The following is a 26,297-nucleotide window of genomic DNA, read 5'->3' as shown; positions in this document are numbered from 1 at the left end:
AACCCGACCCGATCCCATCCGAATGACACCCATGGTCCTAATTCTTCACTCCAAATCAAGCGCCGTGTTCTTACACGATCTGGAGCATGTAATAGTGGACCAAGTCATGGCCCAAAGCTTTGTCCCATTTCAATTGTGTGACTTCCTTTCCTAAACGGACTTGGGCCGAAACTTTTTTCCCCGTAATTGAACGATATTAAATTTAAATTAATTAAAAACAAGTTAATTGAAAAAAATAATAAATAGTTAATTAATCAAATTAGACACGTTTGCTTTCTGCTGCCAAGTATTTGACACGCAAACGAACCGGGCGGAGACCCATCCCTTTTCGGCGCTAAATCTCTCCCGAATGCTCTTCCTGCTGTGATACATGTTGGAAATCAATTGAAAAATCGTGCAATTTCGGATAATTGATCGATGGAGGAAGATTTGATACCAGAGAGTGAGAGGTTACAAATTGAGCAAATTCGCGAGCTGGAATCGGAGGAGTTGGAAATCGAGGAAGTCGACAATGAGGATTTGTCTGACGAGGATATGTAAATGTCTAGTTGATTTTCAGATTCATTTTCCAGATTTTTTTCTTTCATAGTTTTAATTTCACGTTTGTGTACGTACTGTTTTACTTTTTAGTGTTTGGTTTCTGGAAATTGACGTGTGGCTTGCATTATATGAATGCCTTTCTATCACGTTTGATTTGATTTAGGGCTTTTGGATGCAATTACATAGATTGTGTGAGTTCCGTCGCTGGTTCATTATTGATTTTATCCTCTTAAGAATTTGCTTAACATGTGATGCTAGATGTAATGGTGATCCCGACAGATTGTGTAGGTTTGCTGTTTCTTTTTGCACGCATGCAAGCGCATGGGATACTTTGGTTCGCGGATAGTTCGTGTTGCCTTTTTGTGCATGTGCCTATTTAATTGCTATGTGAATTACAAATTAGAGAGATGGACCAGTCAGAATGTAGGATATTCATTAGTAATTTTGTTGCATGTTTGGAATTATCTAGAAAATTTCAAAGTTTATCGTCACTCCGTGTACTGGGAAATGCTAGTGTATTATTATACTTTACCCATTTTATTTTCTGTAATTTGATCATTTTATCTCGGGTTTGTAGTCACCAGTGGTGCTGCTGCATCCAACACTTATGACACCTCCTTAGTTGCATTGCATTCATACCTTGGTGGTAGGCATCTTCGTGTGAATTATCTTTTTTCCCCTACATATGTTTCAATCAAACATGAGATTCGATTGTTTTGTGCATGTGTATCAGAGGTTGATGACACTCATAACAGAATGGCATTTTTGGATGGTGGCGCTGTGCTGACGCTTCCGCTGTTCTATCTAGAAGGTACTTACCTAAAAACGTTGAGGTTGAATGACATCACCACTAACGTTTTCTTATTTTGTAAGTCAACTTGAATATTCTTCTGTTTTGGTTCAAGCATCCAAGAAAATTTTAGTGTTGCACACTTTTTTTATTCATTTGCATCAATAATCTCTTTCTATATCATTTATCATGGATGATGTCCTCCATTCAATCGAAATCGATATTTATTTATGTTCTTGTTATAAATGCCATTAAAATTAATGAGATTATCACAAGGGATGTTGCATAAGGTAGGATCAAAGATGGACATCAGATCTATTTTTTTCAGCTTCTGTATCTCTTGTTTTCAACTTCTTGCAGGTATTGTTTTATTCCCTGAGGCGACACTTCCTCTTCGAGTGATTTTTCCTAATTTTATAACTGGAGTTGAACGAGCAATGAGACAAGCTGATGCTCCTTATACTATTGGTGTGGTATGTGAATATTTCCTAATTCCTACTTCCTTTTCATGTGTCATTACTTTATTTTAGCTGTTTTTTCTTGTGTTGTATTGATATTGGCGATATATTTCAGGTTCGCGTTTATCGAGATTCAAATAGCGACAGGATAAGATTTTCAACTACTGGCACAACTGCTGAGGTTAGCAGAATTCCTTTAACAGCTGGGTATTTTCGCTGCAGGAAATAGTTGATTTTCTGCTTTTAATGTCCAAGATTCTCTTGCTCTTTTCTGGACCAGATTCATTATGCTACTACCAATGCTTTTTTGTAGTATCAACCGTTAAAATAAAAAATGTAATCTAATATTATCAGGAGATGCAGCCATATTATGAATGACTTATTGCATAGTATATTGTTTGCTATTACTTGTTTCATGAATATTGGAATTTCTTTTAAGCATACAAATTTTATAGACAACATATCGTATGTACAACTCTACTAAACTTAATTTTTTTTTATCACAACATACCATTTGTACAACACTGCTGCTGACCACAGGACAATGGCCGATGTGGTCGCCCTCCCCTTCATTCATCTTTTTTGTCCTCCCGCTTCTCCTTTTCTTCCATCCCTTTTTTCTTATACTCTTCCCGATAAGGGATTTTAGCAGCAGACAAGACTAGATCCAACTAACATCTATCGGAAGGAACATAACAGAAAATATGATTCCCCTCTCTCTTCTCCCCACTCTTTTGTACCTCAACCCTCGCCCACGTGGCTTCCCTACCTTCCTCCTAGAATATACATATTGGATCATGCGCCTCTGTTGTTCATGCCCACAGTGTTCTCAATGCCTACATCAGAAACAAAGGGTATAGACTATGGCCCCTTGTTACCTGGAATCACTTGAGTATGTTACTTCAAAAAAATTCGTTTTATGAGGGTAATCTCAAGGAGTCCGGTTTCTGTAAGTTGAGAAATCTCTGTTGAGTTCTACTGCAAATGAACAATTAACTCCTTTCATCAACTTTAAATTTTATATAGAACATTTAGTTCTAGAATCCTTACAACTTATCGCAGATTCGGCAACATCGGCGGCTAGAAGACGGTTCAGTAAACGTGGTTGCCCGCGGCCAGCAGCGTTTTCGTCTGAAGCGCCGCTTGATTGATGCAGAGGGAGCAGTAAGTTCTTTTAAATTTTCAAGCTAGAGTTCATGTTTTTGTACAGTTCATTTTATCATTATCTAACTGTTTTAAATAGCCATGTGGAGAGGTTCAGATAATTAGGGAAGATCTGCCACTAAGAACACCACGGGAAGTCGTTGGCAAGCTGGCTCCATTGAGAAACTTGCAAACTAGTAGTATCTGGAGCACACCATCTTTAAAGGATTCTCAGCTTAATCACCGCAGCTGTGAGGAGGGAAAAGATTCTGATGCAATGTCAGAGGGGAGTTTTGAAAGTGAACTTTCATCAGCAGAAAAAAGTTTGCACCAATCTGCTCTAGCCTCTTGTTGCCCTAATGTAAATGATGAGTCAATGAGCAGTGATGAGGAGAACTTTGTCCAGCATTCAGAATTTCATCCTGAATTGTCAGGATTGGATATCTATTTGAGGTCGATTCATTCAGAACACAACAAACAGAACTTACATGCTAGTTCTAATGTTGGAAAAAGGACCTTCTCAGGTGTGCAACATCACTACAGGGCAAAATGGGACAAGCGCTCCGTAGCCCTGCTTCGGAATGTTCCTGGAGCATTTTGGCCCAGTTGGGTTTACAACATGTTTGATTCTTATTCTCTTGCTAGAAAGGCAGCTGGTAAGGTGACTTTCCTTTGCATGTTTGGGAGAATATCAACATCTACACTATACATTAATTGAGACCACTTTACGTTAACTTTTTGGTATACCAAATATGTAATGCCCATAATACGCTTCATAGTATTAATACGTCTATTTTTCTTTGTTTTTTTGAAAGAAAAACCTCTAATTCAAACACCTTATTATCTATTTTATCTATTTGTATCCCTTGTTAAGCAGAGACTTCGATACTGATTGCTTGGGTATACAGGATGTAAAACCCTGATGTCTAACTACTAGTTTATATTTTGCATCACTTCATTAAGTATAGGAAATGAAGTGTGGAACTTTTGCAAGTTCTGCAACATCTCATGTTCTATCCCTTTATTTTAAATGTCCTTTAAGTTCACATGACCTTACTTTATGTTTTCTTTTTTAATTTGGCACAAATAGCTTTTACAAAATGAAGGTGCATGAACTGAAAACTTGTAAGTGATTCAATATATGTAATGTTGCAGATAGGTGGAAACAAGTTGTTAAATCACCAAGCATGGAGGGGCTTGTAATGAAACCAGATCTTCTTTCATTTCACATTGCTAGTAAAATTCCAATATCTGAATCTAAGAGGCAAGAGCTTTTGGAAATTGATGGTACTTCTTATAGATTGCGAAGGGAAATTGAGTTACTTGAAAGTTTTGATAAAATTCAGTGCAAATCTTGCCAGGTAATGTAGCATGTCATTACAGATTATTCATATATGCCTCGTGCTCCCATTTTTTTCGTTCATTGGATGCTTCTATGTCCTCTTGGGATATAACTCATAAATAGGTGTCAACTTTCTAAAGTTGTTTGTTACTCAATATTTTTTTAACAGGTCAAGGAATTGTGCATCATATTACAATCTCTATAACTGTGATTGAATTTGTTATACATTTAAATATGAATGTGTTACCATGGATGAATGTATATGTTATAGTATTCGTGTACCTTTGTGTCTTTGTTGAATTGATGATCACATTTTGCTTACCTTGTTTCTTTCATAGACGTTGATTGGAAGGCGAAGTGATATGTTAATCATGTCTAGTGATGGGCCTCTTAGTGCCTATGCTAATCCGCATGGTTTTGTGCACGAGGTAATGACTCTCTTCAAAACAAATGGAGTAGGAGTTGCAGGGCCTCCAGTGAAAGAGTTCAGCTGGTTTCCCGGGTATATTCTCTTCTTTCGATGGTTTCCTATGTCTCCTAATTAAAGATCCTGGTCTAAATTTGCTTATACTGGCATGGTATTTCATTGCCATCTGAGCCAATATATTTTGTAATGAGGCACCGCAAATAAGATATACACTCAGTCGTTTATTTATGGCAATAATATTTTATTGTTCAATGTTGGCGTTACTGCCTGATCCTTGATGAGTTGTGAGAATCACTACATGCCAAACTACCTTTGTATGACCTGTTTCTAGCATATATCATATTTGTGACTTGATTTCACCAAAATTTAACAGGCAATCTGTTTAAGATTTACCAGTAAGAGTTGACAAGAAGAAAATCTTGAATAAAAGAAGCTTATTGCTTTTTTTTTTCCAACGTGTTACTGTTTCCCTTGGTATCAATGTCACGACAGGCACAATTAAATACCTTATACATTCTGAATCTTGGTTTGTTCTTAATCTGTCAAATGATGTGAGTTTGATATTTTGGGCACGTATTGATGCAGGTATGCATGGTCGATGGCTGAATGCACCACATGTGGAACTCACATGGGTTGGCACTTTTCAGCCACGAGGAAGAAAATGAGGCCACGGTCATTTTGGGGAATAAGAAGCTCGCAGATTTTGGATGATACGAACTAAATCAATGTTACTATCTTTTGAGGAATTTGGTTCGCTGGTTTTTCATGTAGATTGTTTGTTGTTAGTCTGTGGAAAATAGAGAGCTTTGATAAAAAAAAAATTGACGGCTGTTGTTAAAGTTGCTTGGGATGTTTTGCAAATATAGAATCAAATAATCAGAATCTGTAACTAAGCCACCTCCAGGTTTTAGTATTTTGTGAAATTTCTCTTTCTTTTAAGGGATGCCGTTTATCGCGGGATAAACACACCATTTAAAAATAGACTAAATATTGAAATTAGAGTAGCAAAACGCATCTTTTTCTTTTTTTTTAAAAAAAAAAGAAATTCATTGAATTATTTATACAAATCGTGAGTGTTGTTGCTTCATCTTGATTTATTTGGAGTCGTGATGCTTGATGTCATTATGATTCGTAGTACTCTCTAGCATCTCAAGGAAAGCAAGAAAACCGAAATAGAAAAGGAGAGCAAAAATTATGGGACAGACCATATTTGCCATTTGCCCAAACGGGTGAATTTCAAATTCCGAAATCTCGTACAGCATCTTCCATCGACAAATTCAAGAACCCTGATTTCGTTGCAAACAATATTACTTGACAAACGTACAAAGAAATAAAACCTAAACAATAGAGTGGCAACAAACTCGAAGAAATGAGTACAACCTTAAATCCAATAAAAGAAGAAAAGAGAGAATATTCCAAGACAAAGTGAAAACATTGGTAACATCAAACCACGTGTTGATTATGTATAGGGATGTAAATGAGCCGAGCCGAGCCGAGCCGAGCCGAGCCGAGCCGAACAGTAGCTGGCTCGGGCTCGGCTCGTTTAACTATTTTTTCGGCTCGGGCTCGGGCTCGGCTCGAGCTCGTTACGAGCCTTAGGTTTGAAGCTCGGGCTCGGCTCGTTCGGAAATTATGACGCTCGGGCTTGGCTCGAGCTCGGTTCGTAAATGGCGGTTCGCTAATGGCGACGGGTTTTATAAAACGTCGCTAATATCGCGACGGTTTGAACAAAAAACCGTCGCTAATTAATTTTTTAAATGTTATAATTATTTAAATCTGAAATAAAAATATATTGTACTGTATAATCGAAAAAAAATTAACAAAATTTGAAAAATGTAATCATATTATTAATCTGCAAATAATAATACAAGTGTTTCATACAAAATGAATCAGCCATGTAGCGCTCCATCTCATCCTGTGATGTTGATTTAAAATGAATCAAACTGAATTTTCTTAATGTAACGTTGATGAGAATAACGAAATTTAATAAACTTAAGTGGAGCAGGCGGGATCGCGTGTCAACGAAAGATCCATCTGCATGTCGATGTGTGTGAACGTATAGCTCCCAAGACGTTGGATCTCTGCCATGTCGTGCTCGCTAAAATAAATTCAATAATCGTAAAACATTAACATTTATAATTAATGAAATATATATTTTTTTCCAAAGTACAATTCAATAAATGTCACGAACATCGTCGCTCGAATATTGAACCTCTTCTGTTTCACTTTCAGTTCAAATCAATTTCGTTGTCGTACATAACATTAACATCGACTAGATTTTGAGACGATAAAAGAAATTGAGTTGAGATGTCATGAGGTCCACTTTCGTTGTTTTGAAATGCATCGTTCGCATCAATTTGATTATGCTCAGTATTTGGCTCAACATCAGTGACATAAGCTCGCCTACGTAGAGTACTCACATGCATCCAATCTAATTCTGCTCTCTTCGTTGTTGGATAAGTCAAATACACAACTTGCGAGGCTTGCGTAGGAACACAATGGTTCGTAGTATCCAAGACTCTTTTTTCGATTGACATCAACAATTTTGTACTTTTTATTAGGAAACACAAATGGTTTGTAATTTCGTCTAAATATGGTTTGTTCTGACATTTTTTCGATTGTAAGGACAACAGATATATCTATTTAATAAACACTCAGGATGACTAAGTGCAAATGTTACAAACGACTCTAAACGCGACAATTTATAGACAGTTTGCTAAAACCCTAAACCCTAAACCCTAAACCCCAAAACCGTTGTCATCAGCGACGGTTTGCTAAAACCGTCGCTTATATTAATCGGCGACGGTTTATTCATAACAGTCGCTATTATAGCGACGGTTTGATGTAAACCGTCGCTATAATAGCGACGGGTTTAAATAAACCGTCGCTTAATTTAATATGCGACGGTTTTAATGCAGACCGTCGCTATATAGCGACGGTTTAGTAAAAACCGTCGCTGATATTTCCATTTTTTTCACTCATCGACCACTTAAACGAGCCGAGCTCAAGCTCACGAGCCAGCTAAACGAGCCGAGCTCGAGCTCACGAACCTATTATCGAACATGTTCACGAGCTAACGAGCCGAACATTAGTAATCTCAAGCTTGGCTCAACAAAATTGTCGAGCCCAAAATAAGGCTCGGGCTCGGCTCGATAAGCTTAACGAACGAGCCCGAACGAGCTTTTTAACGAGCCGAGATCCGAAAAGCTCGCGAACAGTTCGGTTCATTTACATCCCTAATTATGTAGTTCGGTCAGCGATAGCTACGATACACCAGAGTATGTTAGAGTAGATTCTCTGCAAGCCTACGGTTGGCTAGGGAATTTATTGACTCAAGTGAAATATACAATCTTTATTTTAATATAATTTAACATTTTATGGTCTTGTTATACTTTATCTGTATACCCATGCAAACAACATAGATAAAAGTCCTTGATTATGCTTTAATACAAATGAATCGTAATTCGATGTTGAAACTCATTTGTAAATACTGCATATTCTAAATTCGTTCCTAGTCGATTCAGCCGCCTAAAACAGGGATAAAGGCCGCTTGAGCTCGAGACTAGCATCTGTGATGTTGTGTACTGCGTTTCTTGGTGAGGGCATAGAGATGTCCAAACATGCAGATGGGTAGTCATATGATGATTATACCGAACAACCCTCCCTCGGACTTTCCAAGTGGTTATCATTCATCGAGAGGATAAGTCTGTTGTTATGATTGTACACCATTAGTCCTTACGACCTGGGACAACACTGAGGCTCTATATGCTAGGGTTGTGCTTTGACTCGTTTATCGGCTCCAGGAGAGTCATCAAGTGGCGAAGTTGGGTATAGTTGCGACACATATAGGAGCCAGTGCATTGTAGTCGGGGATTCACCGCTCACCTGCGGGTGTGGATATCCTATGTGATCTAATGAAATAATGGTGCATGGAATCTCTGGCCAGAGTATGAGATGTACGTTAGAGAAGGAGTTCTCAAATAGTACACGCGATGCCACTATTATAGTTATCACATAGTTATCGAATTATTATGCAATCCTCGATGAACCAATGGTTGCAGATTCGATCGGGATATATGAGATGAAGGGACCGTACTGTACGTTAATCATAATCGACTGGTTCTTGCAGGCACTATCAGTGATACCTAGGAGATCATGGGGCGATGCTACTAGACGCTCTTACCATGATCCGATGGGTGCAATCAGAAATGAGTTCTTACATTCTTAATCAATGTGTTGATGAAAAGAATGGGGCTAAATAGGGTAAGCCCAAATAAGAATAAATATTATTCTGAATCACAAAGAGTTGTGAACCCACGACTAGCTGTATCCCTGAACTATTGAGGGTCACACAAGCACTGGATCGTTTGTTCCCGTTGAGAGAATAAATTCAAGGAGTTGAATTTATATTATGATATAATAAATTCAAGGAGTTGAATTTATGATAATTAAATTTTGAGAAAATAAATTCAAGGAGTTGAATTTATGATATAGTAAATTCAAGAAGTTGAATTTATGAAATTTGGAGAGAATAAATTCAAGGAGTTGAATTTATAAAAATTTGAGAATTTAATTTATTAAACTCAAATGTTGGGTTTATTAAATATTAAATTTTGGAGGTGATAAAAATTCAAGTAGTTGAATTTATCATTTCAATAATAAATTCAAATGTTGAATTTATAATGTATTTAATTTATTAAGCTCAAGAGTTGAGTTGATTAATTAATAAATTAAATATGGTTGGTAATATGTTTAATAGGCTTGTAGGAGTACAAGTCCAACATATTAAATAATTAAAGTTTTAATGGGCCTTGATTAATGGATTAAACTAGTGTGACTAGCCCAATTAATTAATCAAGCTAATTAATGTTAATTAAAAGGGCCCCATTATTATACTATGATAATTAGGTCATTGGTTAAATATAAAAATAAGAGTTTGACCTAAAATAACCTAGCCTCCATTCTTCAAAGGTTGATTCACGTGAGTTTCAAAAATTCCTCCCAAAATTTTTGGCCAACTTTTCAAGAAAAAGAGAGTTGAGCCGTCTCTCGATTTTAATCTCCAACGATGAAATTTCTTCCAAATATTCTATTGCAAGAGGAACAAATCTTCTAGTCGTGGACCTGATTAGGAGATCTGAAGAACGTACGTGGGATTTACAACAAGAGCTATCTCCGCTAACCCCGGAATAGTTGGAGCCTAGTGATCTATTCACCAAAGGTATAATCTTTCTGACATCCTATGAATGTTTATGTAAAATCATACGAGCGCCCAAACAATATCTTGAATGTCAAGATCTAAAAATTTTTAAAACTTCTGCTGGGTTTGAGCGTGTAGAAAACCGAGATCCAACAGAGTATACATACAACTCTCGGCGTACTTGACAAAATCCTTGGGGCGTGGGATCCTGGAAGCCCAACCTGCACGGCCAGAAGAAATGATATCAAGCTAATGTAACTTATTGTTAGCAATGTCAGTAGCACTCAAAACGGAAAAAGAAACCATTTAAATCCATTCTAAATAATTCATCGACTATGATAAAATCTTAAGAATTTGTCCATGAGAACTTACCAAGTTCATATGCCTTAGCCGCAACTTCAGCTGCAATGGGGCAGAAATCTTTCTAATATTTGTGAATGGTGGATATATCAGTCCCTTGGCATAGTTCTCTTCCGTCACTTGAGCTGCCAAAGTTTCCGCTGCAGCGAAAAGTTACAATAGAATTGGAAGTCGTCCCTTTAAATTGTAGAGTTATAATGCATTTTAAAGGCTCTGTGAATACTCACAGGCTACCAAGAGCAGTTCATCATGTACATGCACTGTACCAGACATGATCCAACCCAAACCGAATCCAGGAAATATATAAGCATTATTTGCCTATGAAGATATGTGCTGGTGTTAGAATAGAGAATGAAGCAATAAAAAATAGTGCTTCTTTAGGATGTGGATATAAACCTGATCAGGCACGAATACTTTCCCATTGTACTCCACTGGATCAAACGGACTTCCACTGGCAAAGATGGCACGTCGCTGCAAGTGATATTGTACTATGAAAACTTGCCAAGGTTTTGGCATGAGCGCATTGGAGTTGAGGCGAGTTTGAGAAGTAGTATTCTTGAGTTTGACTACTTGAGGTGACTCAAACAAGCAATCTATCGAGAGCCAAGGTCATTCAGATATTCGGTCTACTCACATTTTTTATTTTTAATTTCTTTATTTATGAAAGAAGTAATAATTTAATCATCTTAAAATAAAGTAGAAAACAAACAAATAACTAATGATCGAGTTTGAGTAGCTCAATGAGCATTCGAACACGAATTTTTTGTTTTTGAGATCGCAAGAACAACTTGGCTCTTTTACACCCCTAGTTTATATAATTTCAATGAAAAAAGATCCATTTACCTCACTCCAAGCATAAGCTTCTTCAGCAGTACAGTCTGATTGTGAAGTTGGGTTTGAGAGAGCAAGAATCCGAGATTTCTATTTAAAAAATAGACTAAGATTAAAGAATAAAAAGTAACCTCATTTAAAGAAGCCATGGTCTCTACGACTTCGTTTGTAAAAGTTCTTCCAACACCCGAAGTTCCAATCAGAACTGTTCGTTTTATTGCCTGAAATTAGTAGATACATTACATATCGAGCAAAATAATTATCGTGGAGATCTTAGCGATACAAAGGGCTCAATTCAAGACACTGTCTTCCCACTTTAACTGCATCCAAAAGTTCTTTAACTGGTTCATGATCATGAGCCCATGGTTTCTTGAAATGCTGAAGGGACTCGAGATGCAAACTGACAACTAATCCATGTGGTCACAAATATAAAGTTTAATGATAGTAAACAAATTTATGTGGTACGTAATAAGAAAACAAAAGGGATGATGTCTTAAAGACGATCATTTTGTACCTTAGAGTCCACAAGCCAGATTTTCTTCCTCGTCTCTTCGACTGGAGCATTTGTCTGCACCCATGAGTCGAAAAATCAAGCAAGAAGCATAATTTAGCATGCACATTATTCAATAGCGATGACAAAAAATGAACCATACCCTTTTAGATATCTCAAGGGCGATAAGTTCAGCTATACCTGTCCCAACCTTTAAGAAGCAAAAAATAGAAGTCAGATCAAAGGATAAATTGTACCATATTCAAAGTTTATTTCAAATTTTCTAGGTAGCCCATTCATGCAAATATTGCAAGATAATTCACAAAACATAGGATGTAGAAAATATATATAAATTATATAATCAAGCAGGGGGAATGGGAATTCAAGAATAAAGTAAATGTAACCTCTCCAGCTCCTAGGAATAAGAAAGTATGATCAGCTAAAGTTCCACCAACAAGTTTCAGAGCTGCGACAAGCACCGCAAGAACTGCAGAAGCTGTACCCTGAGATGCCATAACTAAATTATGATAAATTCTTGACAAAGAGGGTAACATTTAAAATCAAACAGAAACATCAGAAAATCACTTTTACCTGGACATCATCATTAAACACGAGATGAGTCGTTCGGCATTTGGCAAGTAGCTCAAAGGCATTATGGTTTGCAAAATCTTCGAACTGACAAAATTATGAAAATTTGGACCAAATAAGAACCCGAATATCGATAATTGAAATGTGGCAAAAGATCATGCCCCACCTGTATCAAAACCTTCTCCCCATAATTTTGCTTGATTGCAGACATGAACTCGTCTAGGAGGTCGGCGTATTCCTGAAAGCAAATTAGAAGATATATCATTACCTTAAACATGCGAAAAAAGAAAACTTAAAAATGTAAAATTATGTATTCTTATTTTCCAAACAGAATAAAAGGAATTATTTAGACCTGACCGGTCGCTTTATTTTTCCTCAGACCAATGTAGAATTCATCTTCCAGCAATTTCTTGTTATTTGTGCCAACATCAATGATAATAGGCAGGCATTGTCAGGGGAGCATACAAAATTATCAGAGCAAGATAACTATATAAAGCGTGAGCTAAAAATTAGCAGATTTATTAAGCTATTCTATTAAAGCTTGAGCTAAAAGTGAGAGTTGCGCTTACTACTGAGGGACAGACTCCTCCAAGTGCAGTATACAGAGCTAGTTTTCCTACCGGAATTCCCATACCCTGCAACAATTACGAACATTTTCTTTTTGTAATTCCACAGGAATTATATGCTTCAGCTTCTAAGAAAGTATAAGAATATTTTATTTCACCTGGCAGCCAAGATCTCCAAGTCCTAAAATACACTCTCCATCAGTTACAACAATAACTTGAATCGACTTTTCTGGCCAGTTTTTCAACACTTCAAGAATCTTCCTCCTGGAGAAGTTGGATCATCGAGTTATCAAAATAAATCACAGAGAAAAGTTCTCTATGGGTGATACCCAAGGATGAATCCATCAAGATCCGGCCTAAACTCCCGGCCAATCTCTAAAGTCCACAGGTGACTGGTTCATGACAAGTCCAGGTATTCTACTATAAATACCAGGTTTGAGCGTATGATAAAGTATTTCACTATATTGTTTTCAGCAGCACCTTTAGCTGCTCCCTCCATATATCCTTAGTCACTGACTTGAACGTCGGAGGGGTTACGCCAGGACACCCTCCTGGCCTCCTCTTAACGGTCTTTTTCTTGATTTCAGGCTCAGGGTAATCTTAAGGCCCACGTCTGAACTAGTGACTCTCGTCGGGATCGGACCCTAAATTTCTCGTGAGTATCACTTGGCGCCGTCTGTGGGAAAATTTGAGTTGAGACGTAGAGATGGTAGGGAAGAGAGGGAGTATAAGAGCTACTTCAGCATCATCGCGTCCTCAGATGGGACCCGAACAGTCTCATGCTGAGGCAAGGCAGGAACAACCCCATCAGGAGGCGAGAACAGAACATCCTCGTCAAGAGAACAGGGTTGAGCAACCCCGTCCTAATGAAAATGTGGGGAACTTGACCTTGGAGCAGTTGGGCCACTTTATCACTCGGACAGTGGATGAGGCTATGAAGAGGAACCAAGAATCTATGTTTGCTGAAGAGCAAGCCACTCGCCAAGAGCAAGAGGAAAATGCTGAGGGCCACCAGAGCAGGGTTGAAGAGACACAGCCCCACCAAAGTGGGGAGATTGGTGAGATGAGAGAAATGTGGAAGGAAATACAGATGTTGAGGCAGCAGTTGGGAAGCAGAGCGCCGGCACCCAAGAGAGGAAGTCCCTTTTCACTAGCCATTTTAGAAGAAGGACTTCCTCCAAATTTTCGACAGCCGAATGTTGGATAATATGATGGACATACCGACCCTGAAGAGCATTTGGGGACATTTGAGAATGCGGCTCTGTTGCACCAATATTCAGATGGAGTCAGGTGTAGGGTTTTCTGGGCACATTAGTGAGGTTAGCCCAGCAGTGGTTTAACACTTTGCAGCCCAACTCTATACGTTTTTTGAGGACTTCTCAGATGCCTTCTTGCACCGATTTGCTAGCAGCAAGAGGCACCAGAAAAATTATTTGAGCCTGTTCGTGATGAAACAGCAAGAGAATGAAACTTTACGAGAATTTCTCCAGCGTTTCAACAGTTCAGCGCTGGAAATACCAGCTGCTACTCCTGACATCATGATAAGTGCCTTCACACAAGGATTGAGGGGAGGGGAGTTTTTCAGGTCGCTGGTCAAGAAGCCCCCTTCAAGCTATGATGAACTGTTGGCTCGCGCTGAGAAATATGTAAACTTGGAAGATGCCCAACGGTACAGAAGGATGGAGAACCGGCACCGAGGAAGTAGAGTTGAGGGAGTGGAGAAAGGAGGAAGGAAGAGGGGTGCAGGGGAAAGAGAGAAAGACAGAACTAGAAGTAGAGGACAATTCTCATCACATGTTCCCCTGGATAGGAGTCGAGATAAGGTGATGGAGGTGAGGGAGTCAGGGGAGAGGGGGGAGAAGTCACAGAGGGTTGAGAGCAGTGCTCGACCTCCGCCACAAGTTAGACAAGAGGGGTCCTCGTCCGGGAGTGAGCTGAGATCTCGTCCGTCTTCTAGGCGGGGTCGAGGCTCTCCATGGATACATCCGAGGATCGAAGAGCCGAGGAGAGAGGGTCGAGGTCAAGATGTCCCTCAGGAGCCCGTCGAGCCGAGAAGGGGAAGGAACGAGGATAACCACCCTACAAGAGGAATGATTAATATGATCTCGGGGAGTGCTACTGATGGAGACTCTGGGCGAGCTCGGAAGGCACATGGGAGAAGGTTGGAGAACTTTGAGATATCTAGGGGTGAAGACTTACCACAAGATCCCATCATCGGCTTTGGACCGGAAGACCTCCGAGGTGTTGTGACTCCCCATAATGATGCCTTGGTGGTGACGGCCACCATTGCCAACTATGATGTGGCGAGGATATTTATTGATAATGGAAGCTCCGTAAACTTCTTGTTCAAGATCACGTTGGATCAAATGAAGCTGGAAGGATTCGAGTTTGAGCCGGTCTCTACCCCGCTGTATGGGTTTGCAGGACACGCCATCCCACCTTTGGGTCAGATTGTGCTTCCCATATCCTTGGGAACTGATCCTCGGCGGGTAACAAAGATGATAGCGTTCACCGTGGTGGATATTTTTTCAGCATATAATGGAATTCTAGGACGACCAGCCCTGAAGGATTTCAGAGCCGTAGCTTCCACTTATCATCAGAAACTTAAGTTTCCTGTGGGAAAAGGAGTTGGAGTCTTGTGCGGGGACCAAAAAGTCGCGCGTCAATGTTATGAGGGGGTAGTGAGGGAAGAGGGGAAAAGAGCGCGTATAGAGGTTCACATGATTAAGAGAGGAAGAAGTGAGTGAATTTGTCCCAGGGAGGTATAAGAGGAGCATAAAAATTGGAGAAAGCACAGGGCAAGGCTTCAAAGAGACCCTGAAATGCTTACCACCTCAGAAATTCTTGCTCTTGAATTTATTGTTGATGTATTTCATCTTTGCATTTTCCCATGTAATCAGTTGGAATTCAATAAAACCAAGTTCTTATATTAAGTTCATGGATGTTGTTCTATTGTGAGGATGAAATAAATTTTATTTTTCTGCTAAGGCATCGTCTAGCAGAGGAGCAGTGGGGGTGGAGGAGCAAAAATTTTAATTTCCTGCTAAGGCATCACCTAGCAGAGGAGCAGAGTTGGGGTGGAAGAAAGATTTTATTTTCCTCCTAAGGCATCGTCTAGCAGAGGAGCAGGGGGGAGGAGCAAAATTTTTATTTTCCTGCTAAGGCATCGCCTAGCAGAGGAGCAGAGTTGGGGTGGAAGAAAGGTTTTATTTACCTGCTAAGGCATCGCCTAGCAGAGGAGCAGAGTTGGAGTAGAAGAGAAATTTTATTTTTCTACTAAGGCATCGCCTAGCAGAGGAGCAGAGTTGGGGTGGAAGAGAAATTTTATTTCCTGCTAAGGCATCGCCTAGTAGAGGAGCAGCGTGTAGAAGAAAAATTTTATTTTCCTGCTAAGGTCTCACCTACAGAGGAGTTAGAGGGTGGGGGCGTTGAATATTCATTCTCCTGCTAAGGTGTCACCTAGCAGAGGAGTTAGAGGGTGAGGAGGAAGAAATTTTTTATTTTCCTGCTAAGGTGTCACCTAGCAGAGGAGTTAGAGGGTGGGGATGTTGAATATTTATTTTTCTGCTAAGGTGTAACCTACCAGAGGAGTTAGAGGTTGGGGATATTGAATATTTATTTTCCTGCTAAGGTATCACCTAGCAGAGGAGTTAGAGGTTGGGGATGTTGAATTTTTATTTTTATTTTCCTGCTAAGACACCGCCTAACAGAGGAGCAGAGTTAGGAAGGAGAAAATAAATCTTCATTTTCTTGCTAAGGTATCAACTAGTAGAGGAGTTAGAGGGTGGACGTGTTGAATCTTTATTTTCCTGCTAAGGTATCACCTAGCAGAGGAGTTAGGGGATGGAGAAGTTGAATCTTTATTTTCCTGCTAAGGCGTCACCTAGCAGAGGAGTTAGAGGGTGGAGGAGTCAAATTTTATTTTCCTGCTAAGGTGTCACCTAGTAGAGGAGTTAGAGGGTGAGGGCGTTGAATTTTCATTCTCCTGCTAAGGTGTTACCTAGCAGAGGAGTTAGAGGGTGAGGAGGTTGAATTTTTATTTTCCTGCTAAGGTATCACCTAGCAGAGGAGTTAGAAAGTGAGGAGGTTGAATTTTTATTTTCCTGCTAAGGTATCACCTAGCAGAGGAGTTAGGGGGTGGGGAAGTTGAATCTTTATTTTCCTGCTAAGGTGTCACCAAGCAGAGAAGTTAGAGGGGGGATGTGTTGAATATTTATTTTCCTACTAGGGTAACACATAGCATAGGAGTTAGAGGGTGGAGACGTTGAATCTTTATTTTTTCTGCTAAGGTCTCAGCTAGCAGAGGAGTTAGAGGGGGAGGTGTTGGATCTTTATTTTCCTGCTAAGGTATCACCTAGCAGAGGAGTTAGAGGTGGGAGGTGTTGCACCTTTATTTTCCCGCTAAGGTATCACCTAGCAGAGGAGTTAGAGGGTGGAGGTGTTGAATCTTTATTTTCCTGCTAAGGTATCACCTAGCAGAGGAGTTAGAGGGGGGAGGTGTTGAATCTTTATTTTCCTGCTAATGTATCACCTAGCAGAGGAGTTAGAGGGTGGTGATTTTGAATTTTTATTTCCCTACTAAGGCATCGCCTAGTAGAGGAGCAACGTGCAAAATTTTAATTTTCCTGCTAAGGTATCACCTAGCAGAGAAGTTAGAGGGCGGGAGTGATGAATTTTAATTTTCCTGCTAAGTTATCACCTAGCGGAGGAGTTAGAGGGGGAAGGTGTTGAATCTTTATTTTCCTGCCACCTAGCAGAGGAGTTAGAGGGTGGGGATGTTGAATTTTTATTTGCCTACTAAGGCATCGCCTAGTAGAGGAGCAGCGTGAAAAATTTTAATTTTCCTGTTAAGGTATCACCTAGCAGAGGAGTTAGAGGGCGGGAGTGATGAATTTTTATTTTCCTGCTAAGTTATCACCTAGCGGAGGAGTAAGAGAGGGAAGGTGTTGAATCTTTATTTTCTTGTTACGGTATCACCTAGCAGAGGAGTTAGAGGGTGAGGATGTTGAATTTTTATTTCCCTACTAAGGCATCGCCTAGTAGAGGAGCAGCGTGAAAAATTTTAATTTTCCTGCTAAGGTATCACCTAGCAGAGGAGTTAGAGGGCGGGAGTGATGAATTTTTTTTTTCCTGCTAAGTTATCACCTAGCGGAGGAGTTAGAGGGGGAAGGTGTTGAATCTTTATTTTCCTGCTAAGGTATAACCTAGCAGAGGAGTTAGAGGGTGTGGATGTTGAATTTTTATTTCCCTACTAAGGACATCGCCTCGTAGAGGAGCAGCGTGAAAAATTTTAATTTTCCTGCTAAGGTATCACCTAGCAGAGGAGTTAGAGGGCGGGAGTGATGAATTTTTATTTTCTGCTAAGTTATCACCTAGCGGAGGAGTTAGAGGGGGAAGGTGTTGAATCTTTATTTTCCTGCCACCTAGCAGAGGAGTTAGATGGTGGGGATGTTGAATTTTTATTTCCCTACTAAGGCATCGCCTAGTAGAGGAGGAGCGTGAAAAATTTTAATTTTCCTGTTAAGGTATCACCTAGCAGATGAGTTAGAGGGCGGAAGTGATGAATTTTTATTTTCCTGCTAAGTTATCACCTAGTGGAGGAGTTAGAGAGGGAAGGTGTTGAATCTTTATTTTCTTGCTAAGGTATCACCTAGCCGAGGAGTTAGAGGGTGAGGATGTTGATTTTTATTTCCCTACTAAGGCATCGCCTAGTAGAGGAGCAACGTGAAAAATTTTAATTTTCCTGCTAAGGTATCACCTAGCAGAGGATTTAGAGGGCGGGAGTGATGAATTTTTATTTTCCTGCTAAGATATCACCTAGCGGAGGAGTTAGAGGGAGAAGGTGTTGAATCTTTATTTTCCTGCTAATCTATCACCTAGCAGAGGAGTTAGAGGGTGGGGATGTTGAATTTTTATTTCCCTACTAAGGCATCGCCTAGTAGAGGAGCAGCGTGAAAAATTTTAATTTTCCTGCTAAGGTATCACCTAGCAGAGGAGTTAGAGGGCGGGAGTGATGAATTTTTATTTTCCTGCTAAGTTATCACCTAGCGGAGGAGTTAGAGTGGGAAGGTGTTGAATCTTTATTTTCCTGCTAAGGTATCATCTAGCAGAGGAATTAGAGGGCGGGAGTGATGAATTTTTATTTTTTCCTGCTAAGATATCACCTAGCAGAGGAGTTAGAGGGTTGAGATTTTATTTGCCCTAGCAGGTTAATAATATCATATACAAATTCCGAAGAATCCATAAATTCAAATACAAAATACTCAAAAAGCCGCAAAGATGAGCCGATGATGAGCACAAATGTGTTGTACGCTCGTGCGGGGCGAGGGTGCACCGGGCGAGCGTGCGCTGTGGTACGAGGTGGGCGGGCAGAGGCGGCGTGGCTGGGCGAGGATGGTGGGGCGTGGCGAGGGGCGAGCAGGCAGCGGTGGCGAGCATAGGCGAGGCTGTCTGCGCTCGGGCGAGAAGGGGCGAGGGTGAGGGGCTGGCTAGGCGAGGATGTCTGGGCTTGGGCGAGGAGGGGCGAAGGCGAGGCGCTGGGATGGTGGGCGAGCTCGGCAAAGGCGAGGGCAGCGTGGCGAGGGGCGAGCAGGCAAGGGCGGCGAGCAGTAGGCGAGGCTGTCTGGGCTTGGGCGAGGGCGAGGCGCTGGCTAGGCGAGGAAGGGCGAGGATGTCTGGGCGAGGCTAGGCACCTGGGCGAGGAGGAGCGAAGGCGAGGCGCTGGGCTCGTGGGCGAGCTCAGCGAAGGCGAGGGTAGCGCGGCGCGCAAGGCCAGGAGGTGAGGCGCGCTTGGGCTGTGCTCTGGCGAGGAGGCACGGTGCGAAGGGGCTGTGCTCAGGCGAGGCGACGCGGCGCGAGGGGGCTGTGCTCAGAAAAAATGCACGGCCTCACCCTTGCGAGTGCTTATTTCTGAAAAAATTATGGGGCATTGCCCCCACTCCCCTACGACCTGACCGGACAGGTCGATCCCCGCGACCTGACCGGGCAGGTCGATCCCCGTAATTTTTGCAGCGGCAAACATCGTTCGTTAACGACAAACGAAATAAATTTTTCTAATATGGTACGTCCTCGCGCCGATAAACCAATGACAACACAACTAATCGAACTTTAAACCTACGATTCAGTTCGACTCGGGAGGGAGAGACTGGTGATACCCCAAGGATGAACCCATCAAGATCCTGCCCAAACTCCCGGCCCATCTCTAAGGCCCACAGGTGACTGGTCCATGACAAGCCCAGATATTCTACTATAAATACCAGGTTTGAGCGTATGATAAAGTATTTCACTATATTGTTTTCAGCAGCACCCTTAGCTGCTCCCCCCATATATCTCAGTCACTGACTTGAGCGTCGGAGGGGCTACGCCAGGACATCCTCCTGACCCCCTCTTAACAGTCTTTTTCTTGATTTCAGGCTCAGGGTAATCTTAAGGCCCACGTCTGAACTAGTGACCCTCGTCGGGATCGGACCCTAAATTTACCTTGAGTATCAATGGGGTAACATTAACTGAAAAGAAAGCGCACAAGGTAGTACTTTTCTTTTAAGCTGATGAAGAGACCCTGCGGACGCCTGAATATGCTACCATACTTCTGGCAGGCCTCACCGACTGTTAGGAGTATATATAGACAACGGGTAGAAGTTCTTCAACATGATCAATAAGAAGCTTGTAAAACAGCTTTCATTTCTCTCCTGCATGCTTAGGAAATGAAATCACACACAGCTTTCAGATTTTTTTTGAATAGAAGATCAGATATCTTTCCCAATTCTAATAGGATTTTAAAATGATTCGTCACGTTACGATTCTACTCTATTCATTTTCCATGTCCAAACGCTCGGTTTTAACTTGAACAGAATGTATGCATTAATGTGTGCATTACTGTTTCGCACCTGGAGATCCATCATGGCCATATATCACTGCAATGGAACTTTACAATCACGTCGATTCTTCATCAACCACTTCTCCTGATCACCCAAATAGGGAAAAGTAATTATAAGCAAACTAGGAGAAAAGTGTGATGACTAAAATGAAATAATAATTTCAAGACATTACCTGAAGCTCTTGAGAAAACAGTGTTGCAGGCAAAAAACCTGTCAGGTAATGTGTCTCTCTTTCCTTTTCAGTGAAAGCCATCCCTTTGTTGTGATGTGGATCGCGCAATAATGTAGTTCCACTGAAGATACATGTGACATATTTCAGATAAGCAAATGAAGGGAAGAAGACCATTTAATAGAAAAACAGATATGATGATGCAATATCCAGCCAGACATACATGATACATAATATGCACCCAAGGAATAATTCTTGCCTCGGCTTGGAATGGATTAAAAGCATCACGTGATGGGATATTGATATAAATCAAGACTGATATTGATTTTTCAAGAATTTTGAAGAATGTGATGACCTGGCTACCGTAACAGTCCATGGGGTTACAAGCTGATCCTCCGACGCCCTATCCTCGCAGTACACATCCTCAACACCTCCTCCGACCCCGGTTTTGTTCACTAAATCAAGCACCGATTCTCCGTCCATTTCCTTGAATGTGCTCTTGGTTCTTGTCTCCAACACTTGAAGAAATCCAAATGCCAACGAAATGAGCTGGTTTAAGTGTACCCGATCGGCTAACTGATGAGAGCATAATGGAATGTCTCTATAAAATGTACAGAGAGAGAGAGAGAGAGAGCCGGGGATTTCCGCCTTCTTGGCCACGGTAAAAGTTGGTATTTGGAGGTTGACAAATGTGTCATTTCTTATGAATTTGGTGAATAATTAATGATAATCATATAATTATAATAATAATAATAATATATAATACTCATTAAAGTTTTTTGGCCACCTATAGTATATTGAGTAAGCTTCTCGTTAGACGATCTCACGAATTTTTATCTGTGAGACGAGTCAACTTTATCGATATTCACAATAAAAAGTAATACTTTTTCATGGATGACTCAAATAAGAGATCCGTCTCACAAAATACGACTCGTGAGACCATCTCATACAAGTTTTTGTCAAGTCCATTTTTTGTAAACAAAAATCGGATCTACTAATTTAAGTGTGCATGGCTAGCATCCTAATTATTAGCGGAAGTGGATATCATGTGAGACCGTCTCACGGATTTTAATCTGTGAGACGGGTCAACCCTACCCATATTCACAATAAAAAGTAATACTCTTAGCATAAAAATAGTACTTTTTCATGGATAACTCAAATAAAAGATCTGTCTCACAAATACAACTCGTGAGACCGTCTCACACAAGTTTTTGTCTTATTAGCGATATCACGAATCTTTATTCGTGGAGTGACTCTCATGTGAGACCGTCTCACGGATCATAATCTGTGAGACGGTCCAACCCCACCCATATTCACAATAAAAAGTAATACTCTTAGCATAAAAAATAATACATTTTCATGGGTGACCCAAATAAGATATCTGTCTCACAAATATGATCCGTGAGATCGTCTCACACAAGTTTTGTCTTATTCGTGATACTAATCGGTGTAACTCTTATTTAAAATAAAAAGTAATATTTTTAATATAAAAAATAATTTTTTTAATAGATAATCCAAATAGAAAATCCGTATCACAAAAATGTCTATCGAGAGACTCTCATAAAATAAAATAAATGATTTAAAATGACAATGTTTTAATAAGATAAAAATAAAAAGTACAGTATTTTGATAAAAAAAAATCCAATAACAAGCTTGTGATATTCAGAGAATAACTTTCAACAAATTTTATTTTTTAAAATAATTTTTTTTAAAAAAACATTTTACCAAGATTATTTTGATGAACTTACCCTCTTAAGCTTCTTTCTTCATGTGTACGTCCCCTAAGCGGGTCGGTTGCTATGTTTTTTTAGGCATTTCTCCAGGAGCTACAAAATCCATGGATCTTCGTCCCAGGAAGAAACTACCCTTTCCCGGGTTCACAAAAGCTGAGGTATTTTCCCCAATCAATCAATTTGTTTGTGGGCTTTTAAAATTATTCGTATGAATTGTGTTTAATGCACGGCACGGCACGTTAATGGGAGAGGATAGATTGAAGATTCTTGGGAGTATTGGCTGCCAGCGATTTTTTTTTCTTTTTAAATTTTAACTATTTGGGTGGAATTTTATTATTGACTTCGTAAGGGTTGGTCTTGCTTGAAGAAATACTGAAAAATGATTACTCATATCTGAGTGCCGGTTAAATATATGCTCATACCTTTTTGACCAGGCATAATTCTAGACTTGCAGTGTTTGTAAACTTATCTTTTTTTATTAATCGATCAGATTGCTAGAATGGAGCAATTTCTTTATGAATCTAAAGAACAGTCTCTGGACGATGGGTGCTATAAAAAATTGGCTAGGGTCTTCAAGTAAGCTCTTAGGGTCCATTACCTGCAAGAGTGTTGAATCTTTAGTTCTTGCTTAAAGGTTGTATACTTCTGAAAATATATTGAAATGGCCTCAAATTCGTTTGCAGCCGATCTAGCGGTCGTGCTGGGAAACCTCCTTTGAAGTGGACTGAGGTTCTATATCATCCCTTTTGATGAATAACTACATCACTTCATTTCCTGTTATTTGATGGCTGTTTTGGACATCCGTGGTGCTGTAAATGGATTTCAGGTTCAAAGTTGGTTTCAGAAGCATCAACAAAAAAGCAGCTCTCCAGAGACATCCTCGGTCGCAGCCAAAAGGTCTTCTGCTGATCCAGAAGCTCGTACTTCTCGTAAAGCACCTGATAATCCAAATATGCCTGAAGGTGCATTTGTCTATAGGCCCTTCAAACTAGCAAGTTAGTCTGCAAAGTAGAGAATTCCTCTTGCCTACTTTGCAATGTCATTCCTTTTGGCCTTATATTTGACATCTGTTTGTTTAGCTTATTCTAGAATTTTAGTATATTATGTTAAGATGTGATAATATACTAGTATGTTTCTGAGAATTGGTGAAAAGGCATACTAAAGGTCATAATTATATTGGGAAAAAATGGAAAATGAAAATGGATGAAAATATATTTTTGAAAATTTGGAATGATAATGATGAGATGATGTTTGGTTTCATTTTAGGGAAAGGGAATTGGTTTTCCCAAATTGAAACCAAACAAAGTGTTGGGCTGCTGAAGGCTTTCTACACTACAAAATGGGAAGTGTGGCAATAGAAATGGGTTGGAGTGAGTCACTATTGTGCATGGGTAGTAATTAACTGGTAAATCAATTGATTTGTTGATAAAATATTTCTCATGGTCTGATGTAGAAATTTTTTGTACTGGAGAGTAGCATCGCAGAAGACGATCCAGTCTCCTACAATATTAATTTAAATTGAGATAGAGTTGTATGCTTGTTATTGTGATTGGTTGTGAAACTTAAAAATAGGTCGAGTTTTTGTGGGTAGATTACTGTTCAAAGGATGTGATCCTTGAGAAAATTTATACGATGACAGGTGAGAAAGATCAAGAACTATCTAGGTTGGAATTTGAAGCGAGGTCATCAAAAGATGGAGCATGGTAAGTCTATAGGCTATATCAAGAATTCAAAGAGAGCTATTTTTTTCGTAATGTGAACTCATTAGCTTGATCATCATCTGCAATGTTCGATTTTTATTTCCATACGGCTGTACTATAATTTTTTGATTGAACTCGCTGACACTAACAACAGGAGTAGGATTATAAGGAAGCCTTACTGTTTTGCAGTCAAAGTGGTCAAACAACTGTCATTATTCCCAATTCAGTATCACTTCTAAGTTTTTTCGTTCATTTCTGTATTACAGGTATGATGTTAATACATTTCTCGCCCATCGATTTCTCGGTTCTGGGGATATTGTGAGTAATATAATTTTGCCATTACAGATTATAATGATGTTATAAATTCATAAACTAGTGAACAGAATTTTCTGTTAACACATATACTTGAGGAAATACTGTTTAAAATAGCACCCAAATGGAGGGAAAGAAGTTTATTAACGACTCTACTTTGACAGATTAAGTTCATTGCAGGAAGTTCGTGTGAGATATGTTGGGTTTGGAACCGACGAGGACGAATGGGTAAACACTAGAACTGCTGTGCGCCTACGTTCTATTCCATTGGAGCACTCAGAATGCCACAAAGTTAAGGTTGGAGATCTTGTGGTATGCTTCCAGGTACCGTTTGACTCACATATAATACGTATAATTCTGAGAAATAAAGCATATTTCTAACTCTGTTGAGTATATAAACTGTATGATGAGTTTCATTATCGTTTTCATGATGTTATAAGAAAGCTTAGTAGAAAGCTGCAAGTAGATTTTGGGATCCTTTGAAGAAAAACAATGAAAAGATATAGAAAGATAATGCAAATTGTTTTTGATGAATATAAAACTGACATTTTACGTGGTTTCTTGAGTTATACGTGACATATTACTTATTAGTACATAGCTGTATCCGCTATAATTTCAAGGATCGGGGGTTCTAATGTATATAACATGTTTACGTCACATTCTTCTAACCAGGAGAGACAAGACCAGGCTAGATACTACGACGCCCACATCGTCGAGATTCAAAGGCGACTGCATGATATCAGGGGTTGCAGATGTGTTTTCTTGATCAAATATGATAATGATAATAGCGAGGTAAACGATGTATACTCTAATTGACTCTAAATCATGCTCTATCTGATCTGCTTTAAGTTTCTATTTTGTTAGGAGAAAGTGCGTTTGAGGAGATTATGCTACCGGCCAAACACAATAGCTCAACAGAATTAGGTCTCAGAAGTGGTGCTGTGGATCAACATATTTGGGTTATGAACAATATGCTTAGGTTCGTTAAATCTTGTGGGCACCTCTCGTTGGTTTTTGTGAATGTGTATGGATATTTAGCATCGGATTATGCTTGATGGAATTGCATATCTATATGGTTTTTACTTTTTATAAGTGTTGCATGTTTGCCAAAATTGGTGGAAAATGATACTTAATTTCTTGTTGAATAATCTCGAGGATTTCTTCTACGTAGAATCATTGGGATAGCATCCGAGATATCCCAATCTACGATTATATGTATGTTGGAAAATAGTATCACCAATCATTTATCCTGATAATTGAACGATTGTTAATGATAACATTTTATGACTGAGCAGTTCGCTTATGTTGTGTTCTCCGTGCCATGAACTTATTTCGTAAGCTTAAGTCCCATTTTGTGGCCCTATGTTGAAGCTGGTATGTGTGATTGTTGTTGCTTGAACTGATGCCATTAATATCGCCGGAATAGAGGACTGGAATTCAGATATTTGCATTTGATTTGATGACTGGTGGATAACCCATTTACTCCATTGCCATTAATATGGAAGATAGAAACGTTTCTTACTAAATTCATTCAAATTCGTATTTTTTAATTTCATATAGAATTCAAATTATTTGTCCATTTAAAATAATTCTTCAAAGTATCAAATCAACATTTCTTTCTTAACTTGGATTTTAAATAATAAAAACTTTAGCTAGTAATTGAATACCAGTATCTCTGCAACAAAGTTTTTATTTGGACTGAAATCCATTTATCCTTGTAGTCCCCCTCGATCAAGCAGGGACTAATCCTGTCGATTGGAGACAATTTTCT

At 39.5% G+C, this 26,297-nt stretch overlaps 2 protein-coding genes and 1 pseudogene across 3 annotated transcripts; 2 read left to right on the top strand and 1 right to left on the bottom strand.

The window, feature by feature from the left end:
* The first annotated feature begins 276 nt into the window (after positions 1 to 276).
* LOC140812078 (uncharacterized) lies at positions 277 to 5,599 on the top strand. Of its 2 annotated transcripts, XM_073170272.1 has the most exons (10): positions 277 to 542; positions 1,125 to 1,186; positions 1,274 to 1,351; positions 1,691 to 1,803; positions 1,904 to 1,969; positions 2,851 to 2,952; positions 3,032 to 3,587; positions 4,087 to 4,292; positions 4,612 to 4,775; positions 5,286 to 5,599. In XM_073170272.1, the coding sequence occupies exons 3-10, from the start codon at positions 1,297 to 1,299 to the stop codon at positions 5,419 to 5,421; spliced, it is 1,398 nt and encodes a 465-aa protein (XP_073026373.1). In that variant the 5' UTR covers positions 277 to 542; positions 1,125 to 1,186; positions 1,274 to 1,296; the 3' UTR covers positions 5,422 to 5,599. The 2 variants fall into 2 exon arrangements, with proteins under 2 accessions (XP_073026373.1, XP_073026374.1); XM_073170273.1 differs by lacking the exon at positions 1,125 to 1,186 and having other exon boundaries at positions 277 to 536.
* A 342-nt stretch (positions 5,600 to 5,941) lies between these two features.
* LOC140812351 (NADP-dependent malic enzyme-like) lies at positions 5,942 to 21,479 on the bottom strand (annotated as a pseudogene).
* Positions 21,480 to 22,509: 1,030 nt separating this feature from the next.
* Positions 22,510 to 25,692, top strand: LOC140811900 (protein SAWADEE HOMEODOMAIN HOMOLOG 1-like). The gene is made up of 9 exons (XM_073170021.1): positions 22,510 to 22,672; positions 23,005 to 23,090; positions 23,198 to 23,243; positions 23,341 to 23,476; positions 24,154 to 24,217; positions 24,481 to 24,532; positions 24,707 to 24,850; positions 25,199 to 25,318; positions 25,391 to 25,692. The coding sequence occupies exons 1-9, from the start codon at positions 22,550 to 22,552 to the stop codon at positions 25,448 to 25,450; spliced, it is 831 nt and encodes a 276-aa protein (XP_073026122.1). The 5' UTR covers positions 22,510 to 22,549; the 3' UTR covers positions 25,451 to 25,692.
* The last annotated feature ends 605 nt before the right edge of the window (positions 25,693 to 26,297 follow it).

Source organism: Primulina eburnea, chromosome 14 (genome assembly GCF_022965805.1).
Source record: "Primulina eburnea isolate SZY01 chromosome 14, ASM2296580v1, whole genome shotgun sequence".
NCBI classification, from domain to species: Eukaryota; Viridiplantae; Streptophyta; class Magnoliopsida; order Lamiales; family Gesneriaceae; genus Primulina; species Primulina eburnea.
The sequence above is the reverse complement of the archived record's forward strand: the minus strand, read 5'-3'. Positions and strand labels throughout refer to the sequence as shown.

What these genes read in the sequence shown, in the direction of transcription:
- LOC140811900 (XM_073170021.1), top strand. Translation starts at nt 22,550, where the DNA reads ATGTGTACGTCCCCTAAGCGGGTCGGTTGCTATGTTTTTTTAGGCATT. An exon ending in CCGGGTTCACAAAAGCTGAG is followed by an intron (nt 22,673 to 23,004) that starts GTATTTTCCCCA and finishes TTAATCGATCAG; the next exon opens with ATTGCTAGAATGGAGCAATT. An exon ending in AAATTGGCTAGGGTCTTCAA is followed by an intron (nt 23,091 to 23,197) that starts GTAAGCTCTTAG and finishes ATTCGTTTGCAG; the next exon opens with CCGATCTAGCGGTCGTGCTG.
- LOC140812078 (XM_073170273.1), top strand. Translation starts at nt 1,297, where the DNA reads ATGGCATTTTTGGATGGTGGCGCTGTGCTGACGCTTCCGCTGTTCTAT. An exon ending in CTACTGGCACAACTGCTGAG is followed by an intron (nt 1,970 to 2,850) that starts GTTAGCAGAATT and finishes AACTTATCGCAG; the next exon opens with ATTCGGCAACATCGGCGGCT. An exon ending in TTCAGTGCAAATCTTGCCAG is followed by an intron (nt 4,293 to 4,611) that starts GTAATGTAGCAT and finishes TTTCTTTCATAG; the next exon opens with ACGTTGATTGGAAGGCGAAG.